The 17,761-nt window shown below is 43.8% G+C and overlaps 1 protein-coding gene across 6 annotated transcripts in view; it reads left to right on the top strand.

Annotated features, from left to right (window-relative positions):
* cacna1aa (calcium channel, voltage-dependent, P/Q type, alpha 1A subunit, a) overlaps positions 1 to 17,761 on the top strand; it is a 55,406-nt gene that overhangs the window by 30,842 nt on the left and 6,803 nt on the right. For 3 of the 6 annotated variants that reach the window (XM_029836993.1, XM_029836995.1, XM_029836994.1), the window contains 20 exons: positions 224 to 323; positions 807 to 967; positions 1,752 to 1,886; positions 1,975 to 2,176; positions 2,262 to 2,426; positions 2,721 to 2,831; positions 3,757 to 3,840; positions 4,721 to 4,723; positions 6,488 to 6,604; positions 6,768 to 6,833; positions 7,066 to 7,163; positions 7,243 to 7,393; positions 7,509 to 7,636; positions 9,037 to 9,133; positions 14,217 to 14,331; positions 14,562 to 14,669; positions 15,270 to 15,373; positions 15,988 to 16,100; positions 16,176 to 16,308; positions 16,897 to 17,010. In XM_029836993.1, coding sequence (XP_029692853.1) covers positions 224 to 323; positions 807 to 967; positions 1,752 to 1,886; positions 1,975 to 2,176; positions 2,262 to 2,426; positions 2,721 to 2,831; positions 3,757 to 3,840; positions 4,721 to 4,723; positions 6,488 to 6,604; positions 6,768 to 6,833; positions 7,066 to 7,163; positions 7,243 to 7,393; positions 7,509 to 7,636; positions 9,037 to 9,133; positions 14,217 to 14,331; positions 14,562 to 14,669; positions 15,270 to 15,373; positions 15,988 to 16,100; positions 16,176 to 16,308; positions 16,897 to 17,010 — 2,305 coding nt within the window. Of the gene's footprint in view, positions 1 to 223; positions 324 to 806; positions 968 to 1,751; positions 1,887 to 1,974; positions 2,177 to 2,261; positions 2,427 to 2,720; positions 2,832 to 3,756; positions 3,841 to 4,720; positions 4,724 to 6,487; positions 6,605 to 6,767; positions 6,834 to 7,065; positions 7,164 to 7,242; positions 7,394 to 7,508; positions 7,637 to 9,036; positions 9,134 to 10,528; positions 10,626 to 14,216; positions 14,332 to 14,561; positions 14,670 to 15,269; positions 15,374 to 15,987; positions 16,101 to 16,175; positions 16,309 to 16,896; positions 17,011 to 17,761 lie in introns of all 6 variants that reach the window. The other 3 variants (XM_029836997.1, XM_029836999.1, XM_029836996.1) reach the window with 3 other exon arrangements.

Below are 17,761 nucleotides of genomic sequence, written 5' to 3'. Positions count from 1 at the left end.
GCTCACATGTAGAAACAAGACTAAACCCTAATATTATAGCAATGCTGCATGTATTGCTATGTATTTAAACCAAGACGCAGTTACTCGTTCTGAGTTAACTCGGACACAAGAACCATCAATGAATGGCTGCACACTTACACTCTGTCTGTCTTTTTGAAGCTGAAACCTACTGACTCCACATGTCTGTCACTCTTTGTCATCACGCATGTTTGTACACATGAAGTGGGAGCAGCAAGGGAAAGGACATCAGCACCATCAAGTCTTTGAGGGTACTGCGTGTGCTGCGACCTCTGAAGACTATTAAACGGCTTCCCAAACTGAAGGTAGGCGCCTAAACCACAGACATTTAGACTTTCTTGAACTTGCACATGCTGTGCTCTTGATGGGTGGAGGGGATGCAGAGCTGGGCCATAGGCAGGACGTTGTGATGTTTAGAGTGCTGCATCAGCCGGGGGTCAGCTACTGGCGAGAGCAGCTATGTAAATGGTAAAATTGTAATGAATGAGACAAAAAAAATTCATCCAGACTTACATGTAGGGAAAACAAATGTAAAACCACACTGAAGTGTTTTTATCAAGTCAGAAAGTATTTTATTTTTAAAGTCAAAAGAACACTTTTGTGAGAAGTCTTTCTCAGTTCTCTTTGCTGCTCCTAGTGGCCAGTCTGAGTTATGACAGCTACACACTGAACCACCTTGCTAATTCCTGTCACACACTCCAGAGTTCAAGGCCAAACTGCAGAAATTGCTTGAATAAAAAGTATTTATTTCATTGAGTAGCTAACGCCACCTCTTTCCCGGTCCTCAGGCTGTTTTTGACTGCGTGGTGAACTCTCTGAAGAATGTGCTCAACATCCTGATTGTCTACTTACTCTTCATGTTCATCTTTGCTGTGGTGGCAGTGCAGCTCTTCAAGGGTCGTTTCTTTTACTGCACTGATGAATCCAAAGAGTTTGAGCGTGACTGCAGGTTAGAAAGCAATTAAAACTCTCCTGGGTTAAGTAAGTGCGTTTACATGCACACAAGGGAACCAAATTCTTGCGGTAATTCGATTACATAAAATGCATGTGGATCCTGGACCACCACTCCCAGATAGCTCAGGCGTGAGCCAGTTTACGAGAGCATGTGGGTTGTGAGCTGGCCTTTGAAATCTGCACTGATGTGGAAGCAGAAGCTTTACAAACAGCAGCCGGTAGCGACCAGGTATGGCCAACTACAATTGAAAGGAAATGCTGAGAGTGCCACGATGCTTATGAAAGAACTCTATATTTTAAAGTTCACGGATGGGCTCAAAACCTGAAATAGGGAGTTATTTTAAAAAGATGCGCAGCGACTGGTTGTATCGTCTGCAAGCCTGTTTGAATATATTTTCGCCGCATGCACCACCGTCACCCGTACAAATGCCAAGTATTGACACATAACCTCCTCCATCGCTGCCGTTGACTTAGCTGCGGCTGCTAACTCGCTGGCTAACTTGTTTGCAGATTGTTTTGGTTTGATGTAAAAGGTCAACCAGCGTGGCCCCACAACAACAAAGTAAAACGGTGCAAGTTGCCACCTAGTGGGGGGGGGGGGCGGTGGCTTGACTCCACAAATAAACACTACTGCAAACTGCTTTGCAGGCAGTAAGTCTAGTTGTATAATTTATGTACACCAATCTGCAAGTGTAGTCCAATTTAGATGCACATGTAAACGCACTTAGTGTCTCTTCCTTCCTTTTCATGCTCACATTCACCGTTGCTTTGTTTTTCAGGGGGGAATATTTGGTGTATGATAATGAAGTGAAGGCGCAGAAGCGGGAGTGGAAGAAGTACGATTTCCACTACGACAATGTGGCTTGGGCCCTTCTCACCCTCTTCACAGTGTCAACTGGAGAGGGGTGGCCGCAGTAAGCACGAGTGGTCGAGCACAGTAACATCCCCGGAATGCATTTGTGTGTAACTTGTAACCCGCCGCTCCCGTCCCGTCATCCGCAGGGTGCTGAAACATTCAGTGGATGCGACCTACGAGAATCAGGGTCCGAGCCCAGGGTACCGGATGGAGATGTCCATCTTTTACGTGGTGTACTTCGTGGTCTTCCCCTTCTTCTTCGTCAACATCTTCGTGGCTCTCATCATCATCACCTTTCAAGAGCAAGGAGACAAGATGATGGAGGACTACAGTTTAGAAAAAAATGAGGTGAGAGTCAAGCGTGTGTGTGTGTGTGTGTGGGGGGGGTGGTAAGCAAAACAAGTTAACAAACACCATGGTTGTCATTTTGCAGAGAGCTTGTATAGACTTTGCCATTAACGCCAGACCCCTGACCCGTCACATGCCTCAAAACAAGCTGAGCTTTCAGTACCGGATGTGGGAGTTTGTGGTGTCGCCGCCATTTGAATACACCATCATGGCGATGATCGCACTCAACACCGTCGTGCTCATGATGAAGGTAAAAGTCCGAATTTTAATAAAAAGCAGTACTAAAACCTTTACCACGATGGGGCCACTGCAGTAACTTATTTGTCTTGTTTGTGTACCATCATATTTGTTCGTCCTTCAGTCGACAAACACAATAGTTTGCACTGTTGGGTATTTCTGTGATAAGAACATTTTGAATACGTCTGAATCCTTGCTGAGTTAAATGTGTGTCTGTTTATACGTTTTCATGTTCGGGCTTTCTGTCGCTGGTCATGAGTTTGTTGTTATGAATGTATTCTGCCCGTGTGTGTCTCTTTGTTTCCAGTATGATGAAGCTTCCAAAAGCTATGAAGCTGTGTTGGCCAACCTGAACATCGTGTTTACTTCCCTCTTCTCCATGGAATGTGTGCTAAAGATCATCGCCTTTGGAGTGCTGGTAAGTGCGCCTGTATGCACGTCTGCCTACATCTGCGGTGAACGGTCAAGATGTCGGGCGCTAGCTTACGCCTGAAATGGAGCGTATCGGATCAGAGCAAAAAATGCCGCAGCCACGTCGGTATACAGCCAAACACAGCTGCACAAAGCCTTGCTGATCGAGCCACTTTCAGTTCTTACATTAGATGTGGTGGTGTTGATGTTAGTTTCACAGATATGGGCTAAACACACAGCAAACCTAATACATAAGCTTCACTTTGGCCTGTGTAAATAAGATACAGTGACTACAGGCCGGTGACATGGATAATAAGTAACCACGCTATATTCCAAATATGGTCAAAATCAACTCCAAAGCTGGAGAAACAGTCTTTAGTTTGGGTTTTTGTTGGAAGAAATAAAAAGACGTTTTCAATCATGAGGGCTGCGGAAGAATGCTGGGAAGGAAAAAAAGAAGAATTTTGGGTGGATTAACACTCTGTCATGATTGACAGAGAGGTTGAAGGAAGCGAGGCAAAGATTACAGTGGGAGGGGGGAGATTACGCGGGGAAGGATTTGAATCGCGCACATGTTGACCATGAATTAGTACACACACGCGTAACACGGGACTCCAGAGAGTGTGCATGCCCATTTGTTAAGGTACTTTACTTTAATAGCCGCCTCGCTTGTTCTCTTCCTGTCTCAGCTAATGTGCCGTTTGGCTGCAGGCTACATGTAGAGAGTGAAAGTAGCATCAATGCCACCATCTTTCTTTCTCTTGATGAAGATATTGCATATAATAATGATGAAACTCTGAATTTATATAGGGACACCAACTGCGCTGATATTTGGAGTAAAATTGCTGGCTGATCCTGCCATATTCCAGTTTGACCTGTCTGTAATGCATTTTCCTTCATTTTCTTCGTCCTTTTCCTTTTGGAAATGCCAGAATTATTTCAAAGACGGCTGGAATATTTTTGACTGTGTGACAGTTCTGGGCAGTATTACTGACATCCTGGTGACTGAGCTTGGGGTAAGTAAGAAACACAGAGACAGAAGACAAAAGTGTAAACATGTAAACATGATATATAATCAATGGCTGAGGGGACATTAGCTGTTGTCTGCGGACGTGCCATTGTCTTAAAGACAGACCGAAGGCACGACAATGATGTCGGGAGAATAGCCCTGCTGCTTTTGAGTCTTTCACTGCTCGGTCATGCACAAACGGCTCTTGAAAGTCTTATATAAATGTCCCAGTTGGTGAGACAAGGAGGCACCAGATTCAAGATGGCCAAGACTAAGCCAGCGACAGCGAAGCAGAAGGACGGTGCTAGGCTGCTGTCAACTAATGCGCAACTTCTGCAAATCGCTGCTAGTAGCCAACCAAATCATTATCTTTCTCTGCATGGTGCCAAAAAAGCATTTGTTAGCTAAACTTTGCATTACACACGATTTAGACACAGCAGAAGAGTAAAGTCCCGTCTCAGCTTAAGCTGATGAAACCACAGTCCTCTGATCGTGTGGTTCATCCAGTCTCTCCATATTTAGGTTGCTGTTCTGTGTTATTTAAGTCAATGTTCTTTTGGTTAGCCTTGCTGTATGGATATGAAACATCTCAGTTTGTGCTGACTTCTCTGTATTGATTCTTTATTTCCTTCTTGTTTTTTATCTTTTTTACATGCTTTCTTTAAATCGTCCACAAAACCAATGACGCTCTACTGTAATCTACCTGGTCCAACCCCCTTCTCCCCCATCACCTACTTCCTGCAATTCCATCCAATCAAAATGCACTATGAATCCTCTGTGTCCACCCATGACAACTGGCTTGGTCAACCTCTCTGGTTGTTCTTCAAATCAACCCAAATGCCAATATTTGGGGCTTAAAACCATATGTCTGCAACATCTACATGTAGATGGTTTGTAAAACTTTAGAGATCTTACTCTTTTGCATCTGTGTGCATGTATCGCTTGACACCGTGTCTCACAACCTGCAACTGAGCTCATAATCCAGCAATTAATTTGTATGTTGTCCACTTATTATTCCAGTCATTGATCATTACAAATATCCTATCCAGCAATGTGTGTAAATACTGTTCATCCTTTACCTGGAGTGATGGACCTGTTTTTAGAGGATAGGTTTGTTTAAACTGGAGTAGATGGAACTATCCATTGATACCAGTTGTGTACACATACACACAGATGACAGTGACTGGGAGATTGTTCCAGGGACCGTAAATTGAATCCAAAGTGTTGCCCCTAGCACAATGCATGCTGTCCATTGCATGCCTTTGGAAGGCACTCTTTATTTTCCTAGCGTGTGCGCGCACACACACACACACACACACACACACACACACACACACACACACACACACACACACACAGTTACACACACACACACACACACACACACACACAGTTACACACAGAAAACAGAGTAATATGTGCTTTTATTTTTGATGGAACCTGCATGTGACTTCTGCCAGTTCCCTCTGAGTGCTACGAAGGATCACTTCAGTTTTTTATATTCAATTTGCTCGTTTGTGGTTGAACAAATAAGGAATTTTATTTTTATCAGATGTGAGCCAATTTCGGCTGTAACATAGATGTGATTTTAGGTCAGTTTTTCAAGCAGATAAACACATGCATTTATATATATATATATACACACAGTATACATTAAAGCCACTGGCTGCAACTTGAGAGTTGTTGATTGTAGCGCCCCCTCTGGACAAAGGTGGTATCCTACAAGGTAGGAGGATTTACTTATATTCTTGAATCCAGCTAACCCATTCAGGAATGGTTTAGCTGATGTTCTGGAGGTGAGATCATGAATGAAAATAGTGTTTAGCTAGTGCTACTAATTTCAGTCACTCGCAAAATTTTTCCAGGCAGAAAGGTCTCTTCATGGACCTTGACTGCATCTGAAACGATGACCTCTCACCCCCTTATAGAGCCTCATGTGCTGCAATTTATGCAGATCTTTAGGGAGCATCAGTTTGGATTGAGGGCAGTTTCATAACCTGTTAAAGGTGGCAGCCAGTAACTTTACATCACTTTAGCGATGTGATTATTATTATTATTCAGCCACTCTCTGGGTGTGATATTCACTCAAAATATCACCTGGATTTTGCAGCCATTAGATGATGACACTGACTATTGTTGCCCCCTGTGTGATTGCGCATCTGCATGCTGTGTGCTTGCTTCATATGAAACGATTGCATTTTCTGCCTTGAGAGAATTAGTGCATTTGGTTGTCTTCCCAAGGAGACGTCTTGACATCCCTGCACTTTAACTACTCACCGTTCCTGCCACCAATATTACCATGTTACCCAATTGGATGAAACTCCCTGTGGATGATGTCCTTTCCCCTGTGAAGTTTGGTTTTCTCGAACTTGACTTGAAAAGCTTGTCGGAGCCTTGCTGATTTGAGATTTGCCTTGACATGTCTGGCTCCATATTCTTTTATTTGTCATTTCCTTTTTCTTATTTGTCTTTTTTTTTGGTTTTTCATATTTTCTTTGACTAAAGACAAACACGTTCATCTAAAACTAACTACCATTTCCCTTTGTATCTACCTCTCTGCCCATTTGCCTTTCCCAATCTTCAATTTTTGAATCCTAATCCCACCCCTCCACCTCTCCCCTCCCCCCTGTGGCTACGTTACGGCTTCACCGTAGGACAATTTCATCAACCTGAGTTTCCTGAGGCTGTTCAGGGCAGCTCGTCTCATCAAGCTGCTGAGGCAGGGAGAAACCATCCGCATCTTGCTCTGGACCTTCGTTCAATCCTTCAAGGTTTACCCTCGTTTATGCAGACTAATGCTCACAATAACCATTTGCAGAACAGATAAACTCAGCACACACACTCCTGCAAAGCTGTTAAACTCATTTTGAGGCATATTAGCTTGGACTTGCTTCTTCTTATGTGTATTAATATGGTCCATGTTTGTCTCCTCAGGCACTGCCTTATGTGTGCCTCCTCATCGCCATGCTGTTCTTCATTTATGCCATCATTGGCATGCAGGTGGGGCATAGCTTAAAATTGAAAATGTGTATTGTGCTTTTGGGATGCACTAAGATATATTGATAAAAATGTTGATGTGGGGAGGTTGGAGAAGTAGAACAAGGATAGCGATAAATCGTTCGATCTGATGAGCGGATGAGAGGATTATTGTGGCGGTGGGTGTTTAAGCGAATGTACAACTTTTAAGTGTAATTTCTGTTGTTTTTTTGTGGCTGTTCTTTCATTTTACTAGTTGTTTGGGAACATTGCAATTGAAGAGGACGACGAAAATGCCATCAACCAGCATAACAACTTCAGGACGTTCATTCAGGCTCTCATGCTTCTCTTCAGGTGCGTTCACCTCTTACTGACTGCAGAATTAGTCACCCAGATTCCTTTAAAATCAAGAACCTGCGCGTGTTTTTTTTAGGAGTGCAACAGGAGAAGCATGGCATGAGATTATGCTGGCCTGTTTGGGGAATAAAGAGTGCGACCCCCTGTCAGGGAACGCAGATCCGGAATGTGGCAGCCAGTTTGCCTACCTCTACTTCGTCTCCTTTATTTTCTTCTGTTCATTCTTGGTAAGAGCTGTAAAAAAAAAAATAGAAAAATCACCTATTATTAATCTGAATTCATATAGAATGAGCCACAAACAGCAGCCGAGCAGAAATATCTAATAAGTTATTGCTTGTGCAGATGCTGAATCTGTTTGTAGCCGTCATCATGGACAACTTTGAGTATCTGACGAGAGACTCGTCCATACTGGGGCCTCATCATCTGGAAGAGTATGTTAGGATATGGGCCGAGTATGACCCAGCAGCTTGGTGAGTGCTATCGTACATTGTCTTAGTCAATCGGGAATAGTTTCAGTGGATTTTGTTATATTTGACCCACAGTGGCAGATAGATTTGTTGTTTAAACAAATGCTATGTGTTATCTCTCCATATGTATCATGATTGTTTTAACACGTTTGATCACACAGAGCTTCACCGGAGCAAATGTTTCAGGAGCTTCTCAGTCATCTACTGTGTAAGGCTGGCAACACACCTAACCATTTTAAGCCCAATTTGTCCTCTACAAGATTTGGAGGGTTGTGACCGAATCTGAGTCCTTCTGCATCTGATTATTTGTCCAATTCTGTGACGTCATTCGGGCTGCCTAACCGTCTCCACAGCCAATGACAGCGAGTGAACAGGGATGCTTCAGCAACCAGATTGGTGGATAATTTAAAAAAAAACAGGCTTATACCAGATGTAGGTAGTCCGGCTTTGGTTAAGAAAGAAGAAAATCATTCCATGTGTGTTGCCAGCCAAAATGTTCTGTCCCAATAAATCTCAAGGAGGCTACAATGGATCAACTCTCCCCTTCTCTCCTTCCTCCATCTTTTTAACTCGTCCCAAAGCATCCCCAACCCTTCAGAAACCGTTCTGGAATACAGCTAATAAACATTTGAGCCAACTTTTAAACCCCAAGCAAAGTTGGCAATCTCCGTAGTTTCAATGTCTGCTAAAGACATGCTACGTGTCATGGTATTTGTATTCCAGTAGCTGTGTGTGGCCCTCTAGCTGTCCTACAAAATGCAAGTAGACTTCAAACAAGGGAAGTAGGAAAGAAATGGGAATTATATTCAAGAGTACACGATCAAAATGAGCAGCGTTAAAAATAATGGTAGTCGAAGATTACACTTTATTAAAACACTTTATCAAAAAAAAAGAATTACTCTAATAGTAAGCAGTCATTTATGTCTTTACTGGAACAAAAGTCCTCTTACGCTAACATGCTATTTACATTCTGGTATTACTGATCGTCACATAAGCTGTTAAGTGGAAAATGGGAAATAAAGACCCTGAACATGTTATTAAGAGGGAGGATGTGCACACATAGGCAGCTATTAAACATTTAGCGCAGCACATGTCTTTTTCCTCTTAAATACACACTTTCCCATAGTGGTTAGACTAGAAGGAGAAAAGAGAGGGTTGTCAAACTGAGACAGGAAGCGAGAGAGAGGAAATGTAAAAATGCATTCTTTGCATGCATGAGTGCACTGGTGTGTCTATGCATTTTGCCTTTATTTTAAGCAAAATTAAGTGTTTTCAGATATTGTGCATTTGTCAATACTGTGCTCTTCCTCTCACTGTTCTCTCTTCTTTTTTGGACGTGTGTACTATTCCTGTTTGTTTTGTTTTTTGGGTTTTTTTGTAACTCCCCTATATTCTTGTTGCAGCGGTCGCATTCATTATAAGGACATGTACAGTTTATTACGAGTTATCGACCCACCTCTCGGCTTAGGCAAGAAATGTCCCCATAGGGTGGCCTGCAAGGTTTGACTTATATCTCAACAGAATCTCAGACTCACACCTGCTACACAAGCATCCAGGAATGGAGTGAATGCTGCTTTCACACACATATTTTCTTTTTTTTTTCATTTCAATTTGAACTTTTTTTCCTCCATTATTGACTTGCATTCTGAACTGCTTTAGAGAATGTGCGGGACAATGCAGACACCCAGAGTTGCATGTGAAATGCACTACATGAAATGGGGAAAAATGAAATCACATTCAGATTTTTTTCATCTTTTGAGCCACGCTTTCACATATCTTTAAATACTATTGTTTTCTTTTTGCTTGCTGTGGAGCCATGGCTATAATGTGGCAAGCTAGGATTGCCCACTGTAGTGTGCATTGTTCTTGTTTTTTGGGGGTTGGGGGAAAGACAGAAACTGCATTGACACCCCTTCCTCTTCTGCCCCTTTCTCCTCATAAGGAGCATCTCAGTATTCGTTGTCTGCTACTCTCCTCTTGCAAACACACCATTACACACCTTTGTATTTGCCTCTCCGATCCTGGTGTGTCTGTCATTTATCCTTTGTCTTGTCCACATAGTCATCTTTAGGAGTTGTGGTCCTGCGGTTAAATCCTAGGCTGTTGCCATTTTCTTTACTTCTCCCATTTGAATAAGCTTCTTATGGCAATAATGAGGGAATAAGCAAGAAAATCCTGTCTTATTTGAACCTTTTACTTCCACAGAAACAGCCTGCAGTTTCCCTAAATTCTGATATAATTGTAACTACCCTTCTCATCTGGAGAGCTATTCACACAAGCCAACTAGATTGCATTCCTACATTTTGCGATGCTTCTATGTGTCTTTTCCTAACGTACATGTGTCGCTAGGTAACAGCCATAATCCATAATCAGCTCCCAGCTGCACCATCACGTGGCAAGTCACGCATGTGTCGATCAGGTTAAATTAATTAATGTGTTAATCACAAGACATGAATCATCCCACGTAAACGCATTAATTTTGACAGCCCTAAACTAGAGATAAAGACACAAGTCCAAATCATGTTTTAGGCTGTTTGTGGGCTAAAGGATTGCAGAGTCTAAATGAGGTCACCAGTAGGATGCTAGCACCCATAAACTGGAGTTATACTTCTGCAGGAAGTAACTGTAACACCATTTGTATATACCGATGCATATCTGGGGCTAGTTGTTGACTGCTGACTGCTCTGACCTCGCCCTGACACAGATTTGCAAAACAGAGGGGGAAAAAACCCACAAACATATGTCTAATTAATCCTTTTGTCTCTTTTCAACTCTACCTCCAGTCCAACTTTCCTCAATTTCTTTTTTTTTTGTTTTCCTTCCGCCTCCTCCCTCTCCTCTCCCTTGCCCCCGTTTTTGTTAACGGGGTGGTGGCGGCGCTGGCTCATGATGCAGTGGCAGGATCAGTTGCAGGGAAATGTATGACATGCTGAGGCACATGTGTCCTCCTCTAGGCCTTGGGAGGAGGTGTCCGGCACGGGTGGCCTACAAGGTCAGGGGAGCGTGGTGTAAACCTTAGTGTCGCCGTTTCTTTTGTTCTGTTCTGTTTCCTTTTTCCGTGTACAGTTGGGGTGGGCTGGTTGGTGTTGTGGCACTGTGTGATGATGTGGGTTTGGTGGGTGGAGGTAGCTAGAGAGTCAGAGTGCAGAGGCTAGGGTGTGGTCCCACGGGAGGGGATGACAAGAGGGACCTTCTCAGCTCGTTTGCATCACGTACAAGGGAAGTCACGTATAGAAGCCATGCAAATAGTTACATGTACGCAAATGATCTTAGAGCTGAGACAAACACTGCTGAATACACACGCCGTTACATGGAAACGCGTGTGTGTGTGCAGCAGGGCTTGGAAGGTCCATTAGGCCTTAGATCCTCTATCATTCTCTCCTGTGGATAGGGGGCACATGCAGTCTCCACACACACACACACACACACAAACAACCAAACACAATCATAAGAACCTGGTTAGTTGTGTCCAACGGTAGAGAGAGCAGAAAAAGCTTGTGTCAGTGATGTGTTTTCTTCACAGAACCTTTGCCATAAACAGCTCTTTTTTTTCCTCCTCTCAGCCTTCATATAGCAGCTCCAAATCCCCAAGCAGGCTTTTTATTTTGTTATTCCGCAACTCCAATCTTCTCTTCGTCCTTTGGTTCTGTCGTCAATGCAGTTCTATTCTGTTTCAAGCCCCCCTCCCCTCATCTACTGCATATTGCTCCCCACCTCACGCACACTCTACACCCGTTTGCATGGCTGACCAAACCGAGATCTCCGTCTGCCGAGCGCCGCAGACACAGTCACGAGAATGATAACGACACGCTTTCCTCTGTGTTATCCCGCGTTCCTGTACATTACGAGACGCCACTGGCAGATCACCATGTGCCTCGTGGGCAGCCAGCCAAACAGCCTGCGGACACAGGAGATCACTCCCTCACTCATTGTTGCTTTGTCGAACTCATGTCCCCTTTCAGAAAACTCTGGGTCAGATTTTTGGTTTATTCTCCCATATGCAAAAAATAAATAAATGTCAATAGTAGGGTCAGTTGAAACGCTTTAGCCAAAAAACAGCAATGTAGAAAATATGTTTAAGTAAAAGACAGATTTGAGAACTCTGGCAAATCAGCACATTTTACATTTGGGCAGAGTTATTTGACCCAGGTTTTTTTCCCACATTTATTTTGTGAACATTCATATTGTTCGTTCCCACATTGGACCCCTCTCTATCTTCTCATCACGTAATCTTATCATACCATTTTTCCCAAGAGTTCTCCTACATTAAACCTAACAGAGCATCCCAACCTTAACGATTAGCTCTGCAAAATTTGCAGAAGTCGACCATCGTTGCTTTTGTGTCCCTGAGCAATTTGCCAATGAGTAAAATCCAAAGCTTGCCGTTCCAGCCTGTCCACAGAGCAATGACCCGTATGGCTCTGCAGCCTTTAACCCTCACATATTTATGTAGGACAACCTTCTTACACTGCCAACAACTTTGTCTTTTTTCAAACTTTGCTTTGCCTCATGTGGTACATTTTTGTACATTTTTACTTTTTTTAAGCTGCATTTCCAACAGGATTTAGTCCAGTTTATTGTGGTACTTTGGTTTTCCCCACACCTGTGTGGGTTTCCTGGTAAAAACCTCCAATCACGTTGATTGTAGACTCCAAATCACCTACAGGTTTGTGTGAGTGAATACCATGTGTGTGTGTGTGTGTGTGTGTGTGTGTGCTGTGATGGACTGGTGACCTGTCTAGGGATTATTCCTGCCTCTCACCCAATGACTACTGGGGTAGATTCCAGAACCACCAGTGACCTTGGGTGGATGGGTGGATGGGTGGATGGATGGATGGATGGATGGATGGAATGATGGATGGATGGATGGATGGATGGATGGATGGATGGAATGATGGATGGATGGATGGGTGGAATGATGGAATGATGGATGGATGGATGGATGGATGGATGGATGATGGATGGATGGTGTTGCGAGCTGAAGCAGTTATCTGTCCTATGCGTGTCCATTAGTGGAAGCACAAAGCAGACCAAACGAACCTGCCCTGTTCAGAGGAAATGCAGCTTCACACTGTCCACTTGAAGTACTAAACAAATATTATTCTAAGCCCCTTTTGCAACTTCCTTCTGGAATCACGTCAACTCACCTTTTTAACATACTACACACTCATGTTCACCCGCTCACTCAAACAGCAAGTCAGTCGTTACGCAACAACTCGCACATTGCAGCCATTTTGTGTTTCTTCTTCTGCCTCTTTGCATATTATGCTGCTCTCTCTCACCTATTAACCCTTTTAGTTTGTGCCCATGTATCACACATTAGGCATCAGATTAGCGATAGAGTCAGTTGCTCTATCAACCTAACCTCATCGTCTACAGATTCCCTTATTCTGTCCAGTGACAGCCACATTTTAAACAGCTCACAAACTCATTGTAATGTCGCCAGAAGAGGACGCTTTCCGTGTAAGGCTGCGCAGCTGCTTGTCCTGTGAGGCATATTGTTTGTTGCATGGTGCATGGGGCTGCTTGTGCAAGAAGGATTGAGGGGGTGGGGTTAAACATTTCGATTAAATGAGACACAATTAATCAGGATGTTGGTGGGGGAGCATGGAAAGTCGCATGCGTGGGCGATCGCCGTCTTCTGTCATCAAACACACACAAATGTTGCTCTGCCATCTGAGAGTAAGTGTGTGTGTTTATTGTTTTGATAAAAAAAACAAAAAACCAACAAGACCTCTCACAGATTCCAACCAATAAACATCAGGAAAGAAAAATCACCCCCTTCCCTGTATTAACAACAGGCTCCTTTTGGGTTTATTGGTTGATCGAGGCGTCTGTGCTGGTTTCACTGTGAACCTCCAAACCTCTAGGGGGAGCTCTGCATACTACTAGCTAGTTTTGCCCTGTTTCGTACCCAGACTTTGAAGGGCAAAATGAAAAATGAATTCTAAATTACAGCAAATGTAATTTCCAGTGTGTAAGATTTTCAAGATTGGACATAATTATAAATGCTGCATCTGAAATATATCAGCAGCTTTTAATTGTGTTTTATGACCTCAGAATGGAGATTAGATTTCATTGTGTTTTTTTATTTACATTGAAACTGTTTGTTTTTCCATATAACCACTAAGGTAAGTCACCCTGTGCGGGTTCTAGAATGTTTCTGCAGCAGCCCCAGACAGACTCAACCACACATTTTCATAATCATTAATATCACCTGTCAGCTATAATTGATCATTTCTGCATTGTAAAAAATTAATTAGTATGTCTACAACAACAAACCTCTAGACTGGAAACTCGTGCGGATGCTTTTGTTCCCTGACAGCCACTTCAGCTCTTAATAGAGGCGGAGTTTGGAGACAGGTAGTTTTTCCTTAACATCTGCCAAATCTCACACACTGGACCTTTAAGGGTGAGTTAGGAATACATGCACAGCTCCTTCAGTGTCCTCGATCCAAGCTCCCATTCCCTCCCAGCTCCCCCTCCCTCCTCCTCACCACCCATCCGTGTCACCTGGAGGTTCCACAGCGCTCCATTCACTTCCCGCATTTCTCACCGCTCACCTCGATTGATCCTCTGGCAGAGACTGCTCCGCATGGATCTCCCCGTGGCTGACGACAACACGGTCCACTTCAACTCCACCCTCATGGCCTTGATCCGGACGGCGCTTGACATCAAGATCGCCAAGATTTCAGAAGGTTTGGGGTCTTTTCTACTCTCATCGATCACTGAACTTGCAGTCTTCTTCTCGCCGTAGAGCCTTTGTGTAACAAGTGACGCTGTGATTCGTGTGATTTGACCGCCACCATTTTCCAGAACACTGCTAATATCAGATCTGTGTCTGTCTTTGTATTCACGTTTGTGTGTCCTCTTTTATATTTTACGCTCCTATACGTGGGTGCACGTCCGTCTCACTGAATGTTCCTAGGTGGGATCGACAAGCACCAGATGGACGCGGAGCTAAGGAAAGAGATGATGGCCATCTGGCCCAATCTCTCCCAGAAGCATCTGGATTTGCTGGTGACGCCGCATAAGTGTAAGTTGCAGAGCGCAAGCGCGTCCAAGGCGAGGTGGCCTCGGATGCAAGGACCTGGCGCTCCAGCGTTGTTGTCGTCACTTCACCTGAGGATTGCTTCTTTCAGCCCGTCCCTCACTGCTGCAACCCTCTGATAGTGCCCAGAAACACACACACACACACACATACACACACACACCCTCTCAAATCGCATGTGATCACAAAGGACATCATGCTAGCGCACGCCACAACATCACAACTCTGACAGGAGAGTCACAAGAGCAAACCAGCCACATCTTCCAATACAATCAGAGGGTTCCTCACTATAGATCAGCACTCTATAGATGTCTTTTCACTCCAGGCCCACTCAGACGTTTCTTTCTTTGAATGAAAATGCTGTAAATGCACCGATGCCAGTGCATTAATGGCATTTAACAATTGTTGCTTTGCTTTGTTGACCTCGACACACAAAAATCTGTCTGTGAAAAGACTGTTTGCTCCTTGTTCCTGTTTGGTTATGTGTCTCGTGTGCATGCCCTACACCCCTTTCCTACCATTCCTTGTGCTCAGGGTCCATTCCAAAAAGGTCTAATCTTGCAGGTTAACTTGTCACTCTCTCAGCAGCGACAGACCTCACAGTGGGAAAAATCTATGCCGCGATGATGATCATGGAGTACTACCGGCAGAGCAAGATCAAGCGCTCCCAGGCCCTTCGTGACGAGCAGGTACTGCGGTCTTCTGGTACAATAAGTTCATTTAGCCTCCTTAAAAGTGCCTGTAGGGGGAGAAATGAGTCATTAAACAGGCTAAGCTAACCGGCGGCTGTGTATTCGTAATAGCACAAGTGCTGCCATCTGCTGGCTAGTTTTCATCATTCCTCAGCAGTATCATAAACACGTCACTCACGTCTGTTCAAGCTTTAAGTAGCAGCTATTTAGCCATTTGCCTCAATATCATCACATTTATTCCATCATGCAAGCCTCCATTACTCAAGAAAATCATTATTTAATCTATTTTACAACTTCCTTTTAACTCCTGGAAAGATGTAAATATGCATTTGTATTTAATTTTTGGAAGTGTTCATTTCAAAAGCAGATGTCATAGATAACAATTACTGTTAATTGAATCTATGAATCATCTCTCCCAGTTCCTGGAATCCAATGATGCATCCTTCCTTAGGCTTCTGCCTCTTTTGTTTTCCTTCTACATTCCCTCCTTCGCCCCGCTTTGGCCGCCCTCTCTCTTTGTGCACTTTCTCTCCTGCACTTCCGCTTTTCCCTCCATTCTCCAACCAGTCTGCCTGATAGCTGGCCACGGCTATGTTGTATATCTCACACAGAATCGAACGCCATTACTGTTTCAGCGCGTGGAGCCACTTCCATCCCAGGACGGGGACCCGGGACTGAACAACGCCCTCCCTCCTCCAGAGACCGCTGACAATGTCAACAGCCTGTGAGTTGGATGTTGTTGGATGATAGTGGTTTGTTGAGAGGGGGTTGATGACAGGTGTGTGTGGGTGTGTCGCAGGTCTGTAGAAGGTGGTCTTCCAGAAAGCCACTCATGGATGACGGCACGAGCTCAGGAGATGTCCCAAAAGATCGGCAGCTGGAGCCCTGAGGGACTCCCTGAAGATGGCTTGGGAAGCATGACCAACTCTCAGGTAGAAAACACAGATAACGACCTATTCAGATATTTTCATTTTATCAGACAGAAAGAGTTTATCCAGTCTCAACCTTCTCGACTTAATCTACTGTTGTGTAGTTTAATTCCAGGCTATCTCCTGTCATGTTGTCATCTTCGATCGAGACTGTGGTTTCATTTCTCATTATTGTTTCAGCTCGCAGACCTTCCTGGACGCCCAGATTGGTCTTTGCATCTGTCATTTGTGCTTGGATTGCACTCAGATATTACACCATAAACATTAAGACCTGGTATTTACATGTTTCCACATCCAATCGTGTACTTTCCAACTCATCCAAACATCCCATCCTTTAAAGACCTAAAATGCAGACATACAATTCAACTCATTCTTGAGTTGTTGTAATATCAAATTCCCACGAGGTGGCACTGTTCTCGCTCACATTTGCATTGGTGAGTAGTGTGATTACAATGAGTTTGACTGCTGGAAGAAGTATTCTGCATTTTCATGTGGTTTAGGGCGACACACACACACACACACACACACGCGCACAGCACAGCACACGAAGATTTCAGGGAGCAGTTACAGCATCTCCTGCTCTGTTTACAGACGGTAGAGATGAGAGAGTTGGGGCAGGATGGTTACTCGGACACTGACCACTTTCCACCAATGGAAGGCCATGGCAGGGCCGCTTCCATGCCCCGCCTCCCAGGCGACAACCAAGTGAGCAGCATTCTCACATACCCACCATCTGTCCACCTCCAACTGTTTCAGTTTTCCACATCTTGTGTTGAAAACGGTTTTCGCAAAAGTCTGACTTGTTTAATGCTTGCGAAACACACTGTTCATGAAACATGTGATCATGAAAATGTTTACGGCTAAACTATAGACCAGGCAAAGTCAGACTTTCTGCTTATTTCCTGTCTCCTGTGCTGCATCTCATTGTGCTTCATCTCACTCACTTGAAGTTATTTTTAACTGTGCTTGTCACTGTTTTCATTTTACATCCATTTGGTGCTGTTTCATATCCCATTCAGCACTCTGGTTGTCATACACGCACTTATAAAACCAAGAGGGAACAAAGAGAACAAATACACACATAAAATAAACTTATTGCACAGTTTTTGTTGCATTCCTCCACCTTCCATTTTCCTTCTTCTTTGTCAATGAGGTTTGCAGATTTCTTATTGTTTTATACTAAACTCTCTTCCCCTCAACCAAGGGAATTTAGAAGGACTTCTGTATGTGTGTGTGTGTGTGTGTTTGAATCACTCTATTTTGTATAGTACCTGTGTGTATGTATCTGACTGTGACTGTGCATATCCATTTGTACACGTACTTTACCAGTTGTCACCATTGTTGCTGTGATGCAGTTTGTGCGTTGTCATGGTGACCTTGTCTACACTGTATAACGCTGTTCTGACACTCCTTACCGCCAGTGTCTGTGGTAAGTGTCTCTCTTCCACCTTCACTG

This window comes from Takifugu rubripes, chromosome 5 (assembly GCF_901000725.2).
Source record: "Takifugu rubripes chromosome 5, fTakRub1.2, whole genome shotgun sequence".
NCBI lineage: Eukaryota > Metazoa > Chordata > Actinopteri > Tetraodontiformes > Tetraodontidae > Takifugu > Takifugu rubripes.
Note: the sequence above shows the minus strand (reverse complement) of the source record. Positions and strands in the feature narration are given on the sequence as shown.